This window comes from Hordeum vulgare, chromosome 5H (genome assembly GCF_904849725.1).
Source record: "Hordeum vulgare subsp. vulgare chromosome 5H, MorexV3_pseudomolecules_assembly, whole genome shotgun sequence".
Classification (NCBI taxonomy): domain Eukaryota; kingdom Viridiplantae; phylum Streptophyta; class Magnoliopsida; order Poales; family Poaceae; genus Hordeum; species Hordeum vulgare.
Window position 1 is genome coordinate 561,400,608 of NC_058522.1, and position 24,476 is coordinate 561,425,083.

General features: G+C 49.6%; 2 protein-coding genes across 2 annotated transcripts; both read right to left on the reverse strand.

The window, feature by feature from the left end:
* Window positions 1–1,852: 1,852 nt before the first annotated feature.
* Window positions 1,853–4,758, reverse strand: LOC123453001 (protein trichome birefringence-like 32). The gene is made up of 4 exons (XM_045129756.1): window positions 4,386–4,758; window positions 4,091–4,305; window positions 2,579–2,950; window positions 1,853–2,481 (listed from the first exon to the last, which is right to left on the reverse strand). The coding sequence occupies exons 1-4, from the start codon at window positions 4,452–4,454 to the stop codon at window positions 1,962–1,964; spliced, it is 1,176 nt and encodes a 391-aa protein (XP_044985691.1). The 5' UTR covers window positions 4,455–4,758; the 3' UTR covers window positions 1,853–1,961.
* A 10,851-nt stretch (window positions 4,759–15,609) lies between these two features.
* On the reverse strand, window positions 15,610–22,468 carry LOC123453002 (protein trichome birefringence-like 33). The gene is made up of 5 exons (XM_045129757.1): window positions 21,584–22,468; window positions 17,926–18,097; window positions 16,935–17,134; window positions 16,455–16,613; window positions 15,610–16,338 (listed from the first exon to the last, which is right to left on the reverse strand). Exons 1-5 carry the CDS (start codon window positions 22,099–22,101, stop codon window positions 15,999–16,001), a joined length of 1,389 nt encoding a protein of 462 aa, XP_044985692.1. The 5' UTR covers window positions 22,102–22,468; the 3' UTR covers window positions 15,610–15,998.
* Window positions 22,469–24,476: the final 2,008 nt, after the last annotated feature.

The following is a 24,476-nucleotide window of genomic DNA, read 5'->3' on the forward strand; positions in this document are numbered from 1 at the left end:
TTACTAGTCTTATATTGATGCGGCGGCATCGTGGGATGAAGTGGTCTGGACCGACTTTACACATACTCTTACGTGAGACTGGTTCCACCGCCCGAAATGCACTTGTTGCATAAGGTGGCTAGCGGGTGTCTGTCTCTTCCACTTTAGTCGGATCGGATTCGATGAAGAGGGTCCTTATGAAGGGTAAATAGTATTGGCATATCAACGTTGTGGTTGTCACGTAGGTAAGAAGCGTTCTTGCTAGAAACCCAAATCAGCCACGTAAAACTTGCAACAACAATTAGATGACGCCTAACTTGTTTTTGCAGGGTATGACATGTGATGTGATATGGCCAAAAGATGTGATGTTATATATGTGATGTATGAGATTGATCATGTTCTTGTAATAGGATTCACGACTTGCATGTCGATGAGTATGACAACCGGCAGGAGCCATAGGAGTTGTCTTAATTTATTGTATGAGATGCAACGCCATGTGATTGCTTTACTTTAACCGTTATCCATAGTAGTAGAAGTAATAGTTGGAGAGACGACTTCGCGAAGACACAATGATGGAGATTATGGTGTCCCTCGGAAGCCCCTGCTGGCATTCATCGTCAACAAACGAGTTGTATCCTCAGAAATCGGCTCTTTCAAGTACTCAGAGCCAAACACAGCAATAACAACCTTGCAGAACTTATACAGGGACTCTAGACATGTAGACTCACTCATACGGATGTACTCGTCAAAGAGATCATCGGTCACTCTGTATGCAAGCATTCGGATGGCGGCAGTGCATTTATGATAAAAGGAGAAATCAATCTTTCAAATTGCATCCTCTTTGCACTCGAAATAGTCATCGTAGTCGACCATCCCCTCTCTAATACGGTTGAAAAGATGCCTACTCATACGGAAACGGCGACGAAATTTCTAATGTTTGAACAACAAATTTGTTGTATCAAAGTAGTCCTTTTAAAGAAGGAGATGCCCGCTCTCTGGATTGTGATTCAACGCTCGAAGGTAGTCCGAAATGGAGCCACGGAACAACGACCGCTGGCTATTGAGGTGGTGATGGACCAACACGGCAGCCAATATCTCCTCCTCGTCATAGAACAACGAATCGTCGGAGTCGCAAAGAAATTTGTGAAAAAAAACTCATCATCGGAGTCCATTTTGTACCTCGGCAACTATCGAATAGCTTACGGACGTCGGCGAAGGAGACGGCCGGCGAAGGGAGTCGTCCGACGAGCGTGCTGGTAAGGATCTGGCCGGGGGCGGCGAGGCGGCTTCTTGGTCGCGGTCGCGGCCGGCAGCTCGCGAAGTCACCGGAAAAAATGGGTGACGGCGTCGACGACGAAGGGGGCGAGGGTTGCTGTTGGATGGGGGGAGGCCAATGTGCCACCGACCAGCGGGCCCGGGGGAGGAGAAGGCGAGCGCGCGCGCGTACGTCTCGTGTCCGCGCCGACACAAATCCGGCTCAAAATGGACCGAGAATGGATCACCCGCAACGGACGCGCGTCCGTTTGGGTCAGCGCGTTGGGACGACTTTTGTATCCGCGCCGATTCAAACGGACGGCAACGGACGAAATGGGTCGTCATGTTGGAGTTGTTCTTGATTTTGTGGCTATATATATATATATATATATATGTATATAAAGGGAACAACTACCAACGCGGAAAAGTAAGGCGCGTCCGCGGATATATAGTACTAGTGTGGATTTGTGAAGTCAGGTTGTAGATTATTTTCTACCGTTGGAGCTCACATTTCAGCGTTTGCGTGGCTTATACGTGCCACGCAAGCCCATGGAACGCACCCAACGTGTAAGGTGACAAAGATCCGATGAGCAGAGCAGGGAACACACATTTGATCACATTGCCAAAAAGGGGAATGAATTATAGCCATGGCGTCCACACGATGCAGCACACCGATTGCAACGAAACTGTACGATGCGTGTTAGAACGACGACGACGACGATCGACGGTCAGAGCGCCTGGTCGCTGGCCGGGAAGAAGAGCTTCCAGTACAGCAGCTCGTTCCATGCGTCGGGCACGCCGGGGAGGCACCAGTGGGTGCAGTCGGCGTAGCTCTTGGGGTCGGCGAGCTGCTCCTTGGTCGGCGGCGCCCACTGCTCGCTATACACCTGCGTGTGCGCGTCCCGGCGGTACTCGGACATCTGCGTGACGTTCACCACGCCGACGGGCACCCTCGCCGACGCGCCCAGCACCTCGCCGGTCACCCGCAGCATCGCCCTGCTCGTGCTCCCCCAGTAGGACGCGTCGGCGATCGGCGCCGTCTGGCCGTAGCAGTTGCTGCCCTCCGCCTCGTCGCCCCAGAGCTGGCCGCTGGCGTGCGTCGGCGACGCCGTGACGAAGAAGACCCGGGATTTCTTCGGGTCCACGTTGCCGTCCAGCCACCGCACCACCTGGTGCAGCACCAGCCTGTACGCCTCCTCCGCCCCCATCTCCACGATGTCCTTGCTCATGTCGTTGTCGGCGCCCCTCCTGCAACCAACAACCATGGATACGTAGGATCAGAGCTTCGTCCAGATCATCAAAGTTATCTCGATCTTGGTTGATCTGGAGATGTTGGGTCGCTTACAGGATCTGGATCTTGTCGCCGGTCATCCACCAGAGGTAGGAGTTGAAGACGAGGACGTCGGCGCCCTTCCAGAAGCGGGAGTGGCGGTCCATGGGCGCGCCGCGGATGAGGCGGTCGTTGAGCTGGTGCTCGACGCCGTCGTCGGCGTTGGACTCGGCGAGGAGCGGCGCCCAGTAGAACTCGATGGTGGCGTCGTAGGCCTTGGCCCGGAAGATGCTGAGGGCGTCGACGGTCTCGAAGGAGCTGGAGCCCTCGGGCATGGCGCGGTGGAGGAGGCAGAGCAGCGACACGTACTGCGCCCGGTTCAGCGAGTCGCCCACGAACAGCATCCGCTTCCCCCGCAGCATCTCCAGCATCACCGTCGCGTTGAAGCTGCACCACAACCATATTTTTTCCTTCTTAGAACATCACTATTACGTTGAGAAATTTTGAATATGAACTGAGATGTACTGCAGCACGAAATGATTTCCATGCAGGTGTTTTAGCGGAATTGTTTGCCAGTTTGCCATCCATTCAAAATTCTAATTATTATTCAATACTAAATTAGTGTAATCAGCGTAGCCTTTTTTGGTGAGTGCTCTGCACTCACATCACATGGCACCTGCCGAGTGCAGCAACTGCAGGTCTCACCATAGGTTGTTGACCTCTACGTCCCACCCAACGCTGCCGCTGGAGCCAAAACATTTTGGACAGCGAATCACCACTCAGCATTTCCCCAAAAAGAGCTGTGCAATGAGCCAATGAGGCTTCCCCTCAGGGCCATGACATGACAAGATTTTTGGATCACGACGATTTAGGTGGTGGACTTGTGGGCACGACGCGCCCGGTCCCTCTGCCAAATCTACCAAAGTTGATGGGCATCGTTTTGTCCGCAGGGCGTGCCCAAGTTTGGCATGCATTTGGACCAACGCAAACACGGCCTGGCTTGCCACAGTTTTTGTTCTGCTAAACCTCACAAGAAAAGCAACGGCGGCTAATTCAAACAGTAATAACCAAACTTATACAGTATCAATTTACTCCGGAAAGGAAAGCTGCAGCTAGAAGCAAGCACGCACGACCCCGTGCGCCGACAACATGGAGTGTGCATCACGTGAGCACCTAAAGTCCAGTGAACACACACACGGATCATAAACTCTTGCGACGATAATCACCGAGCAGCAGTGCCTCCTCGCCATCCATCCATTTATTTACTCCAACACCAGTAGAGATTTGAATTTTTGAATCCTACTCCTACGAGTTGTGGTACCACGGGAACACAGGATATGGCTCACCTACCCTGCGCTGTACCGCTGTCCTTCCATGGCGCCAAGGCCCTACCGTGCCGCCCATTATTGGCGCCGCGTCCTAGCTACTGAACTAGAGCTGACAAAATTACCACATCAGTTTTGTGCGGTTCCTTGCGTGCGTGACGGGCGTTCACTTTCGCACGCATCGATCTACCCTCGTCGTGAATGAGGGAGTGAGTGACGGCAGAGATAGATAAGGCGCCGGCGAGAGAGCGGGCGGGCGCACCTGGGGAGCGAGCAGCCGCGGGGCTGCCACCGCCAGTGCTGGTACGACATGTCGGGGCGGCCGTGCGCCTGGCACGTCAGCTCGGCCGGGATGTAGGGGCACGCCGCCTCCTCGTACGCCGGCCGCGCCGCCTCGTCGTACACCCACTCGCCCTGCCCGACGTCGCACCCCGCCGGCGCCGCGCCCACCGCGAACGGCAGCAGCTCGCCGTCACCCTGCATTAATTACGAACAAAAACAAGGTCAGGCACGCGCATTCCCACTCTCTGGAGCTCCAGGGTGCCGGCGAAGCGTACCTGGGCGGCGGCCCGGAGGAACGGCGCGGCGGCGGCGACGAGGGCGAGGACGGCGAGGAGCCTCGCCATGGCGTCCGTTCGGTGGTGGTGCTCTGCGCAGTGTGTCTGTCGGTCGGCTCTGGTAGCTCACGAGGGGCGCGGGCGCATTGGGTGCGTGGGTGTGGGTGTGGGTGGGATCTGGCCGAGCTCTGAGTAGTCACCACCGGGACACTGATGACGGGGATCGGGGTCGTGCTCCAGCAGATATAACGCGCGCGGGGGCGGGGGTCCGGCTCCAACAACCGCGCGCACGTACTGCCATTCCTACCGCACCAGTGGCAGAAGTAGTAGGCGCGACGACATTGGGGGGGTGCTGGCCGGCCAGAGCTAGCTTGTGACGCACGGCCGGAGCTACTAGCAACCTTTTTATTTCCTACTTTAAAACCTAAAACTAAAGTGAGATATCTCTTTCCGACCGACCGACGGAGATGGCCGACGGGGTGCGGCCCGACGCTCCGCTCCGGTCGGCGTGGCTGTAGCGAGGTCGCGCGCCGGTACGGTACGGTGGCGGGTGGGCGACGGAGTGGATGTGCGCGCTAGGTATTTTGCAAGGCACGAGTGCGACGGTAGGTCGCTCACAGGACGGACGCCGCTCTCCATTCAGTCCGGACCGGTTGGAATTCCATCGAAATTCTCGTGAGGGTTGGTGCACAGTGCAAAATTCAGTTACCCTCGAGCCTTTATTGGTGTTGTTAGCGGAGTAGGACTACGTTCTTAGTTATTACGCGGTGCCGGAGCGAGCGAACGTGTGCTTTGCAGCAGCAGCGGCGGCGGCAGCTAATGCGGCCGTCGTCCGCCGTACGCTGCCGCCGACGTTCGCTTTTCTCCGGCGGGGAGGACGGGTACGAGCTCCCTGTCGCGAAAAGCAAAAGGGAAGTTCGTGGTGGGGCGAGGATTGACACGATTGAGGAATACTCCTATTACGACGAGTGTTGCTTGTGCATAAAGACGCTCCTTCTTTGTTCAAAAAAAGAAAAAAGACGCTACTTCTAATTTAGGTGGGATGATTTGTTCGCAAGTTTACTTCACCCACGGTTCATGGATCATGGACGATGCTATCTTAGGGCATGGCCAACCGATGACTTTTGGAACCTGGGTGTATATACACCCTATATGCAAAAACAATTAAAAAAAATAAAAAAATAGAAAATACTTTTGAGATAAACTTCACATTTCATTGTGCTTGTAAGAAAATTTTCACAGAAACAAAATTACACTTTGACTTTTAAAAAACATAAAATTTTGATTAAAATAGTGTGAATAATGAACTGTAATAGCAAATAAATTTTGTCTATTTTACCCAGAAGTCAATGTTGACTTTTTGTTCATAAAAATTTATATACTAATGCAAAACAGAGTCAAGTTTAATCTAAAAATACTTCGAAACTATTTTAACTTTTTAGTTAATTACTAAAAAAATCTTCATATAGGATGCATATACAATTAGGATCAAAGTGTATTTCTCATAGCCATCCTTCATTGCATACATCCCAACTCAACCAACTGGTCTAATGTGAGGAGGAGGAATGGAAATAATGTTAAGTTGGTTGGCCGATGAATTCTTTACTTTCCACGTGGGAGATGGGGATCTGACCTACCTCCGATGAGCTTTGGACCGTGGAGGTGCGTAGGACATCGGGCTCGTGAGCGGGAGGGACTTCCCTCTTGTTATTCTTAGGTTTTGCGTTTTGGTTGGGGCTAAGACCCCCCACCCACACACACACGCACCACCACCAACAACTAGAAATAGCATCTCCCACATTCGATCACCATTCTGATGATGCGTCTAGCATCGTCAAAAGACATGTTAAGATGTGTTCTCGTAGGTTCTTACCGAATTCAATTGATGGTGATCTTTCTGGGTCTAGTCTTTATTAGTGTGTTTACAGGTTTGATACTATTGATTTACGACTCTTTTTCATTAGTGATTGTTCTTGCTATGGGCGTTAGACCTTAGGGCATCTACAACCACAATGGGCATATCTTCCACTTCATTTCAAATCATTCGGGTACATGCATATCATAGATGGAGATAAATAAAAAAACAAATGGTCCTAGGCGGGCCAAATCTATATGACAAACTGACCGTACACGCCTAAATATTTTCATATCCGTTCCCACATATGAGTCGTTTATGAGGAGTGTCAAACAACTCACAGGTTTAGGAGGCTTTGAGGGCTCCACTTAGGTCAGCTTTTTTCTTCTCTCTTTTGTTCAATATGGCATCTCCAACGACGACTCTCAAACCGCATGCATCCGTTCGGAACACGGTGTTCGAACGTGTTGTGCCATCCAACGCGGGCATGTATTAGTCCGCAGGACGGTCTGAACGTACTTTCTCCCAACAACCAAAAACAAACATGGGGTGGCATTGTGGGTGTACGGACCACTCCTAAGCTTGCGTGTGACCACCTTGGCCCACCAAAAACCCCTACCTCAACCGCACGCGGCTTCCTGCCTGAAACGGTGAGCACCATTCTAGAGCTTCAGTGTTGCATTCATACCCGGTTAGAGCGGACATGGTCTCTCACTGGCGCCAACATTGAAGCGGCGTGTTGGCCGAGAGCGTGCCTCCCGCGCGTGCTTCCTTCTTAAAACGGTCAGCATCGTTCTAGAACATTAGTGTCGTATTCATACCCGGCCAGAGCGAATGCAACCTCTCATTGACACCGGCATCAGAGCGGCGCGCTGGCCGAGAGCATGTCACCCGCACAGCATTTCGGTGCAGACAACTGCTTCACATTCAAATAAAACAATGGTCGCTCGTCCGTATGTCAGTCGCCCATATTAATGCCATGTGATTGCCAAGGCGGTTACTCCCGTGCCACCCGTCCGTCCATCAACCGCCCAACATTGCTATATAAATTGTTACCCCGGCCATAGCCGAAGTCATCCGCCTTCAATCCTTTCTCCTCTCCGCACCACTCCCACCATGGCTTGCTCGCACTCCAAAGCTCGTCGGGATGGTCTGACAACGGACCAGAATAAGGAGATAGCCATCATTGCTTTTGGCGGATGGCCACCCGGCAGCTCGAGGACGCGTACGACGATGAGCTGGCGCCACCCTCCTCCTCCTCCGTGTCACCCTCGCTGGTGGACTCCACCATGACTACAGGTGAGGCCCATGGACATTGTGCATAACGAGTAGGAGAAGCAGTTCAGGAAGGCGTAGGTCGACGTCGCCTACAACCACCAAATCCCCCAGGAGCACCACCAGGCGGAGGAGCATCTCGCCGCCGGCAGGGCAATCACACCGGAAGCGGACCTGTCAGGGCAGCCGGCGTTGCTCGAGTCCTACCGCTCCACCTGCCAGATCCGCCTCGACCGTTCGGTGCCATCAGCAACGTGAAAGACTAGAGCACGGTAGGTCGCCGCTGATCGGGCCTCAAGAAGGCCACCAATTCTCCCCTCTTGTTGAAGCAAAGCTTGGTGGCCTCAACCTCATCGGACGATTAGCCGCTTGGCGGTGACCTGGAGGCGGCAACTTCACTTCCCAGGGCTCCGGAGAAGGAGGTTATGGGGGTGGAGCTGGAGACCGCCGAGGCGGAACTGGAGAAGGCGAAGCTTTAGTTCTCGGGGCTCATGCCCACACACGAAGAACCGGCGCCGACAATCATAGATTAGGTGTATTAATTATACCTCAAGAGCGGAAAGAGCACCCTTAGTTGATGTAAATATAAAGAAATATGTGATGTTTATATGAAATCCGACTATGTTTGCACTAATTTCACCCGGTTAGTTCAGATGGTGTTTGAAATGTATGTTGATAGTGTTGGATGGCGGCCTTTCCCATCCGTATCCACGAACGAATGCAAGAAAAAAAAATTGCGGGTTGCCGTTGGTGATGCCATCAGTGACCGGGTCCGGACGTTTGAGGAGGACAGATGCTCTTAGCATAATGATTTTTTGACTATCTACTGTAAAAAGATTTATTCGGCTCTGATGAGAGAGGGGCGATGACGAAGGGGCGCCTTCGACTCGCTCCATACTCGTAGTCACCGCTAGATGGCACACGGATCTGGTTATAATTTATGTTCACTTTTATGTTCTTTGCACTCACATGATTGAATTTCACAGGTCGAAAGCTTGTTCTCAAGAAATGCTAAGTTACGTTATATCTCGGCAATTATAAGAAACAAAGGCCCATGCTATGCATGATACAGGACTATCTGGTGCACCTAACTGAATTATATCCGGTGGCAATCATCATTGGGGCGACAAAAGCGACGTACCAAACAAAAAATGCTGGTCATATCATACGCTGAGAAGTTCTATTCCTACCAGAAATGGGGAGTACGTAGGACGGTTTACTGAAAGCAATTGTCATCTAATAATAACGCAGCATTACATTAAAACTCTGGCCTGCATAGCGTGACATATTCTCGTGTGTGGATCGTAAGCAAAGGTGCAGATAAAGTGGGAGTAGGAAAGGTACGCAGCAGGTGCGGTTGGCCATTGGACTGGGATGTTTGCCATTTGGCTGAGGCCGACGCAGAAAGCAAGCATCGGGACCCACATGAGACCGGTTGGAGAAACGTTTCCATGGTTTCCGCGCTTTATAGTTTCTCCCGATTCTTTTCAAATTTATCTGTCTTCGTGCTTTACATTGGCGCATCACGATATATATAGCATAAACGTACAAGTTTCGGCTACTCGTCTATGAAGAGTCTGTATCTCCAACGTCTAGTATTCCTTTCGTATCTAAATACTTGTAGTTGAAGAGAATTTGGCAGCGAGCTTTCCAGTCATCTTATCTTCTACTCTCTCCGTATCTAAATACTTGTAGTTAGAAAGAACTAGTAAGAAGGAGAAGCGTGTCACCATGACAAGTGAGAGAAAATGTCGGTCAATGTGATCCTCACATAATATACTAGTTGGAGTCGAACAGAAAAACAATGCTCTTGCGCTCGTCTATCTTTGGGCAGGATGTTACAAGGTCACAAACGCAAAAAATGGGAATAAAAAGCATACTAAGAGATGCCATGTGAGTGGACCGTGTTAAAAGCATCACCAGCCGCATCCCGAGAATGCCCTCCCAATCGTTTTTTAATCGTCGGTGTTAAAAAAATTGCCCCGTCGCGCCTTCAAGACGTCGTTTTGCGTTGGATTTGACCAAAACTAGCCCCGACAATTCCAGACCAAACCTGCACACCCCCCCCCCCCCCGAGCGCTTGGGGGCGACCCGCGCTATTTTTGCATGCACAAACCCCATCAGTCAGCCTCTCTCTTCTCTTTTTCTCCTAAGCCCATCATGTGTATTAAAAAAATATTTCCTCTCTCTATCTCTCTCCTCATGTGGCCGGTTGGGGTGGGAGCGCGGCTGGGAACCCGAGCCCCCCCCCCCCCCCAACGTTTTTTTCATCGGTTGGTCCCCATGCGACGCTAATTCGGCCCTTGGGGGGGTCTAACGGCTGGAGATGCTCTAAGTGAGTTGGGCATTCTTCGTCGAGATGTAGTCGCTACTGTGGTGAAAATTAAATGTCTTGGCTTGCAATTGGTTGATGTCTCAAAGTCTTAAGCCAAACTTGACGATGAGTACAATCAATGCGATAAGGAATTATTCGCAACAACTACAATGGCCATGGTGGATGATGGTGAAGAAGGAAAATTCTAGGAGCCCCCTTGGATTGATGGGATTAGACCAAGAGGAATAGCCTTAAATGGACATTTGAGATTTGAACTAAGAAGCAAAGCACAACTAGAAAACACTCTGAGAAAAACCATTAGAATTTCTAAGGCTAACATGCAGCGAGGGCTCACTCTGCAGCACATACAACAATTTTCGACCCTTTGAAAAAGCTTAGCCACATTCATCTCTTTCCGGAAAAGCAGGCACAACTGGATGAGAATTCAAGTATGATGGTGCTTACACAGCATGGGCATATATGGCTTGATTTGAGAGAGCCACGACTGCCATGATGAACCTAATGTTTGGAAACTACGGGTGCTACCGATGTACATTTTTCACCTACTGGCGATAAAAAGGAATAGGATTCGATGGCGGATTGTCTCTTCAGATAAGATTAAAAGGAAAGCACATGATTTGCCCTCTTTCCAAGCAAGTTTCGAAAAAGGTGACTCGTCTCGCTTTCATATGCCATTATACGAAAGAAAGCCACAGCCTAAGTTGGTTAGCCAAAAAACTTAGTACCAGTACGAAAGAAGGCAGCCAACTAAGTTGGTTAGCCAAATATATTTGTAGAAAACAGTTTTTTGTAAGCCTGATTGAATATCCGCCTTTATTTTGTTTCTTTACCGAAAGAAGGCAACCTGCAAAGTTTGTTAGCCAAAAAGATGTACTTGAACAAAGATTTTTCTAGTTTTTATAAGCCCTATATACGGAGTGCGGACGTTTGGAGCTCGGCCTCCATAAAGGCCGAAATTTTTGAATAATTCAAAATTCAAACTTTTCGGTTTAAAAAAACTGAAAACAAATATGGAAGTAAAGAAGGATGTTATGCGTATGTGTGCAAAAATTTAGGATGAAATACCTTGAAATACGATCTGCACAAAAAAGACAAATTCATTACCTGAAATGATGAATAGTGTCATGTGTAAAAAAGCCTCAGATTTGTCTTTTTTGCACAACCCTCATTTCAATGTATTTTTTTCTGAAAATTTACACACATGTGTGTTACGCCTTCACTTATCCCTGTATTTTTTTCAGAATTTTTTAAAATGTAAAAATATGAATTTTCATGAAATTTGAGCTTCAAATTTAAAGGGCTCCATGAAGTTCGGGAGCCAAAAGCAATTTCCGCTATATATGTAATTCAAAATTACTATGAGCATCAATAAGATCAATAATATAAGAGATATATGTCATAACGAGTATACCATCAAAAGCTTTGCGTATTCGAGATATGCCACTGAAAGCTTTTTTTCAGATGGATGGTATACTTTCTATGGCATACCTATCGGGAGAGTATTTGTGGCACACAGGCGCCAGGTCTCATGGCACACAATCCCTCGGGCGTGTTTTTATTCTTGGCTTTTGATTTTCAAATTTCTATACTTTTTTAAACAAAAAGTTCAAATCAAGTTTTGTTTTCATATTCTTGTTTCTCGTGACGGGATTTTTCAAATAAGATTCATATTGAATATATTTTTAGGGGACCTGCTACGCATCCATCGGTGGATGTTTACTAAACATCCACCATTTGGAGGGCCGTCCGATCTACATGTGGCCGTCGGATCTACTCCGGTCAGGCACCCCATAATTCTTGAAACGATGGCTGACTTGCAGAAACTTTTGCTTTGTTGGAAGAAATAAACTTTGGATCCGTTAATTCCTGAAACAACGCTCGAGTTTCAGAAACAATTTGCTTGTTGCAGGATTTTTTTTTCTTCGTCTTTCTGCAAGATAGGTACTTTTGCGGGGGAATTTTTTGCAACAAAGGTCATGCTTCAGGAATTTTTACAACAAAGGTTAAGTTGCGGAAATTTTTTGCAACGTTCATGAGCGGCATGGGCGGCTGGCGGCGGCCGGATGGTCAGGACATAAATCTTTAGTAGACCACTGCAACATCGTATATGTTTCAGAAACATAGTCTTTGTTGGAGAACCGCATAGTCACTTAGACGCGTGTCTTACGGGGGAGGTGGCTGATGCGGCCATTATAATCCGTCGGCTGATGGTTAGCTTTTCCTATTTTTTAATGATTTTCTAAAATAAATGTTAAGTTTCTACTCTTGAAACTTAAGTACGTGCGAACAATAAAATCGTGATTTTTTAACCTATGATTGACAAAAAAATATCTTAACAATTTATCTATGAAACCTGGTCAAAGCGAGTGAGAAAATGGTAAATTTCAGATAAAAAAACATAAATTTCCATGACTGAAACTTAAAAGCCTCTTGCGGATCCAACTACTTCATAAATCATGAGGCAATTGAGCATACTGGCAGGGCTTGACAAGTGTGTGCCTCTCTGAATTTGCGCATACCTATCATGTACTATTGGTCTAACTCATAATTCATGGTCAAAGTAGTCTCGAAATACATATTAGAACTTACAAACCTGGACGAAAGAGAGCGTGTCATTAGTTGTAAGATCTTAGTAAAAGGCTCATCGTTGAAATGTACCTCAATCGTCCTTCATAGGGTCACCTGACCCGGGCTAGCTTTTGTGTTTCAGCTTATCTTTGAAGTGCAGAACTAGCAATGTTACGTCTTTAACTGTCTACTACAACAAGTATTGTCCGGCTCGAGCGAAAGAGGAGCAATGACGATGGTACACCTTCGGATCGCTTCTATGCCTCAAGCTGGATCTAAATGTAATTTTTGTTATTTTTAGTATTTGTTATACTTTCATGATTAAAAAACAAATAGATCGAAAGTTTTTCTTTTGAAGCCGTTGACGCGAACAGTGATCCACTTGTAACCATCCTCCCAGTTGTCCAGTTCAGAGCATTTGGTGTATATTGACTGATTAGTCCACTAATTAATTAACCAGACAACGGGGCCGCCGGAGTCGTACTGCACGGCCGGCGTTACGGCGTCGAGCAGGGCCGTGGCGACCTGCCAAGTGATTAATCAGGTGCGTTTTTTCAACGGTTCGATCATGGCTCATTTGAGCGACTCGTTTGTTGATCGATCCGTGTATCGGGCGGTGCACCTAATGAGCTGGTGTGCACTCAGTTCGCGTACGTGCCGGGGATGGGATGGGCGCACGCTTGTTTCCTACTACCTGCTGGCGCGCGACGGCGACGGCGCCCGGTGGATAGACCGATCGACGGAGCAGGCCCCGGTCCGGCCGGGTCGTCGACGTTCGACCGTCTCACCAACCACCACCCTCCTGCTGTCCTCCGCCGCTAGGCTACGTACGTGCGCGTGCATGCCTTTTCTCCGGCGAGCTCACTTCCTCCGGTGCCAGTGCGTGTTCTGGAGAGACAGACAGGCGCACGTACGATCGAGAGTCCGGAAGAGAATCCAAAGATGGAACCGTACCGTACGTGAGGCGGGGCAGTGAGGGTCTCCGGTGCGCGTTCAAGTTCCCGCGCGTTACGTTACGTACACGTACCGTGCCGTAGGTGCATTGACGGTGACCGTGGTGGTCGAGTGGTGACCGTCGGCCCCATCAGCGGTTGTAGCTTAGGTGTCGAAGGCCGGCACGCGGCCCCCATCGTCCAGAATCCATCCGGGCTCGGCGCGACCCGCCCGCGCCGGCAGTCGGGTCCGGCGATGCCATCGACCACGACGATGCCGCCGGGCCCGTGCCACGGCGGTGCGCTGCGCAACTCGGCGCGAGTGTAGCCACAGATCCCAGATAGATAGCCGAACCACCACCGCACACAGACGCGCAGTCAAACCATGCGTCCGATCCCAACCACGATCCACCCCTTCCCGTGCAAGCTTCGGAGCCTCGATCCGATCCTTCCACACCAGAAATGATTCAGATCCGGCTTCTTTTCCGCGGTCTTCTCCACTGTGCATTCGGGCGCCTTTTTTCCTCAACTGACCAAACATATTATACCTGCGGCGACACGTTGCGCCACCCACCGTCGCCTCCTTTCTGCCGGTGGTTTGGATTGGACGCCATGAGGAGGCAGATACACCTTCACACAAACCAAGCATGTAACATGTAGATAGATACAGATGCCCTGTAATAAAAAAGTAGTTTGAAACATGTACATTGTTATTTTTTCCTCAGTGCAAGCTACCGCTAATGGAACTCATCAAACAATAAAAAATAAAGACTCTCATTACAAATGCATCTCTACTCTTCATTTCAACATTTTCAGTTTTATGCACCGGGTCATTTTTTTTCCCCAAGCATCCGCCTTCTGTAGAGGATCTCGTTGGTTCATTTGAATCTACTTTTTATGACATTCGATCCCAGATGGTCTTCAGGTCATGCACGAAGGCCTTCTCAAAAGAAAAAGGAAAAAAATTTACTTTAAAGGCCTCTATGCTTCAGCAGCAATCAACCACGGGAAGACTAGACTAGATTAGGTCAGGGGGGCCGGCCTAGATGGTGCTACTACTATGTCGTGGACGAATTATCGGGTGGTAATTCGCCGATGATAATGTGAAGCCATGATGCTTTCAAGCTGAAGTTCAACTGTGCTACGGTCTACATTAGCCGCATTACTGCTGCCGTGTAGCTGTGGGCTGTGGCGCTGTTATCTCCGGGTGCAGATCGGCAGCGGTGGCTGGTGATGGTGGGCCGGTTTGGTAGGATGGTACTACTACACATCTTCTCCTGTATTATTGATTGGCTCGGCCTGCATAAAGTGCGTCCCTGAATTCATAGGATGAGAGACCAGGCCCGATGGAATGGTACTTTTTCTATTTGTTTTTGCTGTGGTGTGGTACTAGCGCTGTGTGTCTGGGAAAAGCGAGAAGGTTTGTTGTGCTTCCCAGCTGCTGACTATGCTGTCATCGGGCACCAACTGAAGGAAGCAACACATTTGGTTTTAATATTCTCTGAAGAAAGTATTTTCCTTTTGTCAAAAAATACCCCTGAGAACAGAGATTTGATCAACGTTTCCGGGCGTACCAACAGAGGATAGCGGCTGTTCATTCTCCTTTGCGGCGAAGCGCAGCTACTTCTTTTTATGGCCAAGCACTGCTGGTTGTTGTCGGCCAACTCTGTGTGATCAGGGTGAGAGACTGGCCTCCAACGGTGGCTTTTTTTTTTTTTGTATTTTGGATTTTATAGCTGTAGTAATGTGATGTGGGAGTCAACGAAGAAAATAGTGTTGTGTCTTGTGTGCATGCGTGTGCGCCCTGAATATGCTTCCTAACTGCTGCTGACTACGCCAACTAGGAGCCTAGCACATACTGAGTACTGATGGGAGCAGCACATAGTGTAAATTCCTCTGAAAAGAGATTCCCTTTTCTTCATTTTGACTTCGAAGAAGACTTTGGTCGAATGAACAGAACCTGTATTGTCTGAATCATCCGGTTTCCACCTCCAACGGCACGTACAGAGGGCGGCAACCTACCAAGCGGCCTGCTTGGTAAGCAATCAACAAAATTACAATCAATGAAAAAAAAAGGATGTAGTATGGTTTTCGCCCGGTTTTCCATCACCAGGCAACTCTCTTCTTCTTAATTAATGGTCGAGGCAAAGCCACCGTTTCAAAAGAAAGTCATGTAGTTAAGTTAACCGTACAACTGGGGAGAAAATCGGTGCAACAGAGTTGGTACTCAAAACCCAGTAGGCCACAAAAACTTCTGTATATAGGTGACCAGAATTTGGCATTCATGTTGAATAAAAGAATCATGCTTATGCTTACAAATCATGCCACTTAGACGCATCAACAGTGAAAGAGGAATGTGGTACATTATCAGCAATTGGCCATTTCAACAGGCAACCACAAAACCTCAGCTCGCGCACCACGCACCGCGTATATATTCTCCACTCCTCAGAGTGTTGCAACCTGTACGATGTTAGCTACACTAACCCTTCTTCGGCAGATCAGACCCTTCCCAGATGATATATACTATACTCCTAGGAACTTACTTGGGCCAGGTGTTTGTCCTGGACCTCTTTCAGTCAAAGGGGTGATCAGCTCTTGTGTGCCGGATACGGGCGTTGATTCTCCGGACCAAAGGTTCTTCCTAATGCTCAGGGAAAGAAGAGCTTCGCGTAGAGCAGCTCGTTCCAGGTGTCCTGGAGTCCTGGGAGGCACCAATGGGTGCAGTCCGCGTAGCTCTTAGGGTTCGCAATCTGCTCCGGGGTCAGCGGATTCCATTGCTTCTTGTATATCTGGGTATGTGCGTCTTTGCGGTACTCAGACAGCTGTGTGATGTTGACGACCCCAACGGGGACCTTGGATGCGCTGAACACTTCTCCGATAACCCGCATCAGGCCCTTGCTAGTGCCTGGTCCCCAGTAAGACAAATCTTTGATTGGGGTTGTTTGGTTGTAGCAGTTTCCACCAGAATTGTCGCCCCAATCTTTGCTCCTGATGATTAAAGAAGAACAGAAGCATGAGTCAGATTTCAATCAGTCACATGCCAATTAGTTTTCTTTTCCAAGGAAATTTTGAAGTAAATTACTGATATAAAGATGAGAGCTTACTGAGTATGAGTAGGTGACATAGTGACAAAAAATGCTCTGGAACTTTTGGGGTCCATGTTGTTCTCGACCCATTTCGCCACGGCATTCAGTACCATGCCATAGGCATCCTCTGTTTCCATTTCTTTGATGTTCTTGTTCTTATCTTCAAAGGAATTTTGCCTGCAAGAAACAAAAGTCAGAAACCATTTTTTTCAATTACTAGATGATTCATCGTGAAATACCCTGCTTGTCACTCTTTCTTCAATAATTGATCATTGTCATCATGCACCTGTGGTTTTTATCTCATGTTTACTTGATTACATCTGCTACTTTCAAATCACAATCTTTTCATCATATTAATTTTTCCATTCAAAGACAGGATGGCAACCACAAAACAACAAGAATATGATACTCGAATCTAAGGCACAAAAATATAAACAACCACAAAATTTAAGCTAGCTTCAAGCAAGAGCAACTTGTAGTCATGTAGAAATTACTTACAGAATTTTCATCTTTTGTCCGGTCATCCACCAAAGGTAGGTATTGAATACCACAACGTCAGCTCCTGTCCAAAACTTGGCGTGCTTTTCAATGGCTGTGCCCCTTACTATTCTATCCGTGACACGGTGAACAACAGCATCGTCGGAATTTGATTCAGCTAGAAAGGGGGCCCAATAGAACTCAATCGTGGCATTGTAGTCCTGGCAAAATGCAACATCAAGCATATTCAGTATAGATGAGATTAGAGAGAAAGGGTAGTCAGCAAGTTACAAAAAGAAACACCGTTTTGAGATAAAGATATTCAGATCGAGACATCCATAAACTTGGGGAGTCTGTTGCTTATTGACATATCTAGCAATTTTTGGTGTTCACAGTAGTTCATTGACCAACAAAAGGTTCAGTGCAGTGCTTATTGAGTTATATATTGCTATGTGAAGAAAAGAAGGGAAATCTCTGCTCTGAAAACTGTCAGCGAGTCAGCTGTGAGTTTTCAGATCAGGTCAATTGGATGAGAACATTCATAAACTTGGGTGTTTGTTGCTTGCTGAGATATATAGTTATCTATTGGTGTTTACAGGTATGTTCATTGACTGGAAAATAGGTTCAGTATTGCGCTGTTCATCTGCCATGTAAAGGGAAACGTGAGAGTTTGTTGCAAGCTGACATATCTAGCAATCTTTTGTGGTTTAAAGTATGTCTACTGACTGAAAAGCAGGTTCAGTGCAGTGCTTATTGAGTTATGTATTACGATGCTCATCTGCCGAGTGAAAAAAACTAGGTTCTAGTACTTGACCCTTGAAAAATAAGAATATTTAAGATCAAGACATTTAGATGAAAACATTCATGAAGTTGGGAGTATGTTGCTTGTAGACATATAATATAGCAATCTTTGGTGCTCACAGTATGTTCACTGACTGAAAAATAAGGGTTCAGTTAAGTGCTCATTGAGCTATGCATTGTCCACTGTTCATCTGCCATGTCAAGGAAATACCTTTGCTCTGAAAACTGTGAGTGAGTCAAATGTTTCCATGGACTTGGAGCTCTCGGGAATAGCCCGGTGCAGGAGGCAGACCAACGACACGTACTGCCCACGGTTGAGAGAATCCCCAACAAACAGCATGCGCTTGCCCCGCAGCATCTCCAGCATCAGAGTTGCATTGAAGCTGCATTTTTAGGTGTGAGAATGGAGTACATTACATAGCATAAAGATCAATATTAAAGCCATAACAACCACCGAAATCCATAGCTTGATAAAGCAGTTTAACATTTTTTAGATGGCGGTTCAACTGGAACGCTCATGCAGCTGGCACTATGCCATGCGATACAGGTGAGATTAATTTTGGGAGTAACTGAGAATGTTCAGTAACCATCTGCCGCAACCCATATTAATTGAGCAGTATGGATAACAACAGGTTCCAATTCTCTAACAGTAACAATAAAAATTGAGCGCCACATTGCATCGAGTGTGACCGCTAACGTGTCTGGTACAGCCTAAGCAGCTGTCTAGATACATTCAAACAATGGTAGAACCCAGAATCTCTTGAAGATGGACCCGTGAATCACGCAGCACCCATCGCCTGTAACGTCGCTGTCGTGAGGAAATACTCAGCACCTTGTTAATTCCCTAGCACTGAAGTATCAGAACCGAGCTGAGAAGTTTTTAGATTGTGGTTCAACTGGGACACTCATGTAGCTGGCGGGTGACTGGAACACTCTGCCATAAAATACTAGTGGGTTTAGTTCTGAGAGTGACTGAGATTGTTCTGTAACCATCAGACTCGAGCAAAATATTAACCGAGCAGTACGGACAACAGATTCAGCGTCACGTGTTTACAAATAAAAGTTCAGCGCCACACTGTATCGAGTGTGACCGCTAACTGTGTCCGATATATAGCCTACACCACTGTCTGTGAACATTCAGACTGAGGTGTGCAACAAAAAGAGAAGCCCGGTCCCGTAAATCACGAACCAGAAACTATTGATGTACATAGCATACAGCTCAATATATTAAGAGCTCTTTTATGGTACCCAGCAACAAATATGGGCCATTCAATTACGAAATCTAACGGTGATGAGCCAACTGTACTGCTCTAATTTTCCAGTTGAATCACGGGCAGTATACCTTGCACCGTTGCGCTCCCGTCCTCCAGTATACTAGTTCTATGGTACTTTGGACTAAAAACCCAGCCTGCTATAGCACGCTCGAGGAGGACTCGCCGCCCCAGACACCACTGCTCCCTGGGAGGCTAGGACCCCGTCGCCGTGGCGTTCACTGGTGACTCCTCCTCTCTTCTCGTCTTCGTCTCCATCAAGATCATTGCCAATGCCATGTGCCGGAGCTGTACGCCCATCTACTCCGCCGCCTCCCTCCTAGCTGCGCGCGTCGTCTCACCCCAGCTTGGCCGCGTCGCCAACTTCAACGCCTCCATCTCGCTCTCTGGGGACTGGACCGCCGCCTCCTCCCGAACCTTTGAACCGACATCGCCACCACCCCGACATCTGGTGGCTCCAGGTGCACGCCGCTCCTCCACCACGACGACGGCTGGTCGTGTTGGACAGATGAGAGACCACGAGTCCACGACGGTTGGCTGCCCCGACCCTCTCCTTAGGATACCGTCAGCTGCTAGCACGCGCAGCCTCTTGATTTTCGGCTGCCAATATCTGCGGCGGTCCGCAGCGTGGCGAAGGTCTCCCCGGCCGGTCGTGAGGTGTCACCATGCGACTCTCCCATGGTTGAGCAGCCCGACGTCATGTTGGTTGAGTCCTAGCTCGGTACTTCATAGCGATGACAGCTACGCCGACTGGGATGATGCGGTCGCAGGAGCATGTGCATGCTGGGGCGCGAGATTGGCACTGATTGACTAGCAAGTAGTGGTGGGAGGCCTACGACACGGAACAGATCTCCCCGATCCGTTGTCGACAGCGTGGAGAAGGTCTCCCAGTCTGCTAAAAATGTTGCCTAGAAAACAATAACATCACTCTCCCCAAATTTTGAAACCACAAATTGTTTTTCCTACCATTAAAAAGTCGATGATGAGATTTTATTATATACTGCTACGTCTTCAGTCAACAGTACAGGGTACCGTAAAAACGGTCTATATTAAATCACCAAAATCCACAGCCTGGTAAAACAGTTCTATCGTTTTTCAGATTGCGGTTCAGCTGGAGCACTCATGCAGCTGGAACTCCGGCAAGCAACAGTGACGAATTTAATTTTGACAGTGACCAAGATTGTTGTTCCGTAACCATCCGACCCGACCCGAATTAACCGGGCAGTATGGACGACGGGTTCATAGCTTCACATTCAATGAGAATAAAAGGTTCAGTGTCACATTCCTTCTAGTGCGACCGCCAAGCGCCAACGGCGTCCGGTATACAGCCTAGGCCGCCGTCTAGAAACGTTTTGGTAAGTCTCTAGAAACAAAAGGAGAAGCCACGAACTCTTGCAGACGGACCTGTAACGTCGCCGTCGCGAGGATATTCAGCGCCTTCTTAATCCCCCAATAAAGAAGTATCAGAACCAAGCTGGGAGGAAATGCGGTCCGACTGTGGAGGATGGACAGCAACAGGGCAACCACTCCACCCCATCATCAGGAAAAAAGCAAAGCAAAGCTTAATTAAGGAAGCCGAGCAGTATCCCGCGTCCAAGTGGAGGGTCCATGGCGACCCACGCAAGCACAGAAAAGAGGAGAAGGATATGCCGTATTCCCTCCCCCTCCGTATACTACTACGATCAATGCCGGCATCCCCGGTTGCCATGGTCAGAGGAGACGCACCGTGCTCCCACGTGACCCCCTGCCGCTGCATTTGCTTTGCTTTTGCCTTGCCTGGCTGGGGAGCACGCGGCACGAGAGGGGTCAATGAAGGAGCGGCAGGAAACACAGCTGGATGCCTCGTGTGGGACGAGGCGAGGGGAGATGCGCCATGATTTTCCATGGTGGATGGACCAGCGGCGACTGGACTCTGGATGAGTCTGGACTGTGGACAGCCGTGTCCACCGACACGCAGCGGCTAGGCTACGACGCTCCTTGCCCCGTTACGTTCGGAGACGGAAAAGTCCAGGATTAGTGGATGAGTTAGTTAACAAGTCGACGCTTAAATTAACTGCAACTGCATCTGGTTGTGCCGTGCCGTCCAGTCCAGACCCCGGACCCGGCACGTTTGTAGCGCGTACGCGGGGAGAGTCGTCGGCGCATGGACTCGTGTCGCGTCACGTCGCTCGCCGCGCCCCCACCACCGCCACCACGAACTCGGAGTGGCCTACCAACCTACCCGAGAACCCAACCCCGACGGTGGGGTGGTTCGCCTACCTCGGACGCTTGTCCAGAGGCAAAGCCAAGCGCGTCCGGCCAAACCCTACCGGCCGGATTGGCCTCCAAATCTCGCTGTTCTTCACCGTTGCTAACCCAACCCAACCCAACCAACCGTGAACGAAATCCTAACCGCCCCCGGTAGACCGCGATCGATTCGTTCCTTCCGTCCAGTCGGCGTCAAACCTTGGATCGACCGCATTTTTTATATTTGTTTTCCCGTCATGGGAGGCAAAGATCCAAACCCACCATCGCCGTCGGGAGGAGGAGGAAGACGTGATTTGAGCGACTTGATCTGCTGTCGATGGATGGTAATGTAGTGTGGTTTGATTTACTGACCTTGGGAGGTCGCAGCCGCGGGGCTGCCACCGCCAGTGGCGGTAGGCGGTGTCGGGGCGGCCGTGCGCCTTGCAGGTCAGCTGCGGCTGGATGTAGGGGCACTCCTCCTCCTGGTACAGCGGCCGCGCCGCCTCGTCGTACACCCACTCGCCCCGGGACACGTCGCACCCCGCCGCCGCACGCCCCACCGCGAACGGCAGCGACACCGCCGCCGCCGCCGAGCGACCCCGCGGCTGGATGGTAGAGCTCCGCTCCGCGGCGGCGGCGGCCTTCTTCTCCACCACCACCGGTCCAACTCCAACCTTGCCGCCGCCGTGGGGATGGGGATGGGGCCTGGGGTGGTGGGGGCGGCGGGGCGGCGGGTGGTGGAGGAAGGGCTGGTGGAGCGTGGAGGAGAAGTCCTTGAAGTAGAGCACGGAGACGAAGGTGATGAAGGCGAGCGTGAGCGCGTACGAGGTCAGGAACGGGGTCCGCCTCCCGTGCCCGCCGCCGGCCGCGCCGTGCTGCGGCTTCATCATCCTCGTGGCCCTCGTCTCGGCCCGATCTTGCTGCCTGCTAGTTAAGCTAGGCTAGACTAGATTTGCCGCCGCCGGCATCCGAACTTGGCACCGACGGATGCAATGGAGATTCGCCCGTGGGGGCGGGGCGATCCGATCTGGCTTGTGGAGGAATCTGCTGGGGCGCGTGGCGGCTGGGATCTGGGGGTGCCGGGGGGGGGGAGGGAAAAGAGCTGCTGTTCTTGGCTTTGGCTTTGGCTTTGGCTTTGGCTTTGTTGAGGGGAGGAGGTGAAGCTTGGATGGAGTTTGGAGGGCAACTGGGACGCAGCTCGCTTTCGGGTTTGGGGGGGCTGCCAACTTTGGCGAGAAGGAAGTGGAGTAGGATTGAATGCTGGGTGTGGTGCGTGTCTGAACGGTGGTTTGTGGGTGGGGGTGAAGGACAGTGGGGCACTGCACTCATCACTGATGACCGTCTCAAGCCCTGAAACTGGCCGAAAAACTGGGGGTGTAATTAACACCGATCAATTACAGCAATTACTCGTGTTCTGCTCTCGTGGTTACCCTGCAATTACTGCACTGCATGCTCATTTAATGTACTGACTGCATCTGCATTGCTGTGCTGCTTGAGGTGCATGCCAAAACAACGAGTCATACTCATACGTGAGTTGAAGAAGAATACTACTATTACTGTAGCACGGAAGCAGTTTCCCTCTCGAGCTTCCTGTTTCCTTTTGTTCGTGTGGTATAGGTTTACATACACACCTGAAAATTAAGCACCAACTTGTACACTAACCAAACAGACACCAACACACCGGCACCAGTTTCACGTTCGAACCGGGAAGACCGGGAGAGGGGGGCCGTGTGTCTCCCAGGGCACCAGATCCGGCTTCTTTGTGGCCCCACTACCACCCCCTGTGTTCAGGTTGGGCTCATCCATCAACCCAAGCTGGCTGCACACATCAGCCAACACCAGTGTTAAGAGGTTCACTGCTCTCTCCCGTTGCCTGCACCTGGACCATATGCAGAGTGGGTGCGTCCATTGCAGTTATTGATACTGCAGCGACCTCAGATCGGCCGATGCTTGAAGAAGATGGCCGGCGATCAATGAAGTGGAGTACTGTGCCACGCCTTAATCTTCCGGCCATTTGCTACTTGCAGAACCGCAGAGAAACACTCGCTAGACAGCGAGGGAATGATCGATTGCAACGAGCATTAGGGCCGTCTGCTGAAACGCGTGCAAACCCAAAACAGCCGCGTTTTCTTGCAGATACCACGGCTAATCTTCTTTTGATCGCGTGTCGTGTGGAACTGCCTGCCTGCGCGCGGCCGCCGATCTTTTTCCTCCCATCGCGGGGACCTAATCGCGCTTCAATCACGCGCCGCGGCGTGCTGTACGCATGTACCTAATTTCAGTTCGGATCGTGGTGGATACGATAGATCTTCCGAGGCTTGCTGACCTTCTGCGCGCCGTTTCCACCCGAAAGTGCTGCGTTTTTCTTGCTAACTTTTCTTGCTCACACGCATCCTGCCTCTCGTCCTTGTTGTTACTCCGCCAGTCACGCATGCAGAAACTTGGTTACTGCTGCATCATAAGAGTCTCTAAATCCGGACCCCTGGTATCCGTCTTAAATGTTCGAATTCGTCGCTTGATCGGTCACAAAAAAACGATCCAATCGCTTGATCGGTCACAAAAAAACGATCCAATCAAACCCCTCAAATGAGGCTCTTACTTGGAGTCCGGTGTGACACACTTCAAGTTAGAGAAGTGGTGTTTGGGGATTATGTGGTTAAATTCAGGATTACATCCAAAGGGGATGGTTTTCAATGGGCTCTTGTAGCTGTCTATGGGGTTGCTTAACCGGAACTAAAATCTGAATTTCTCGCTGATTTGGTTCGGATTTGCGACGAGAAATTGCCACTCTTGATAGGGGATGATTTTAATATTATCAGGAGGGCTGATGAAAAGAACAATGATAATTTTGATGGTAGATGGTCATTTATGTTCAATACTATTATAAAGAGCTTAGACCTACGGGAGATAGAACTCTCGGGTAGGAAGTTCACATGGGCAAATTCCTTACCAAACCAAACTTTTGAAAAGTTGGATAGGGTTCTAACAAGCATTGAATGGGAACAGAAGTTTCCTTCAGTAACGGTGTGTGCACTTCAAAGGGCAATCTCAGATCACACGCCACTTTTGCTAGACTCTGGCAGTGCAAAGCATTTGGGTAATAAGGATGGGTTCTCCTTTGAGTCAAGTTGGTTCTTAAGGGAGGGATTCATGGAGATGGTAGCCAGGGAATGGAAAAAGAACTTGGGTGGGACATCCAATGTGGTCCGTTGGCAAAATAAAATTCGTCATCTTAGACAGTACTTTCGTGGTTGGTCTAAGAATG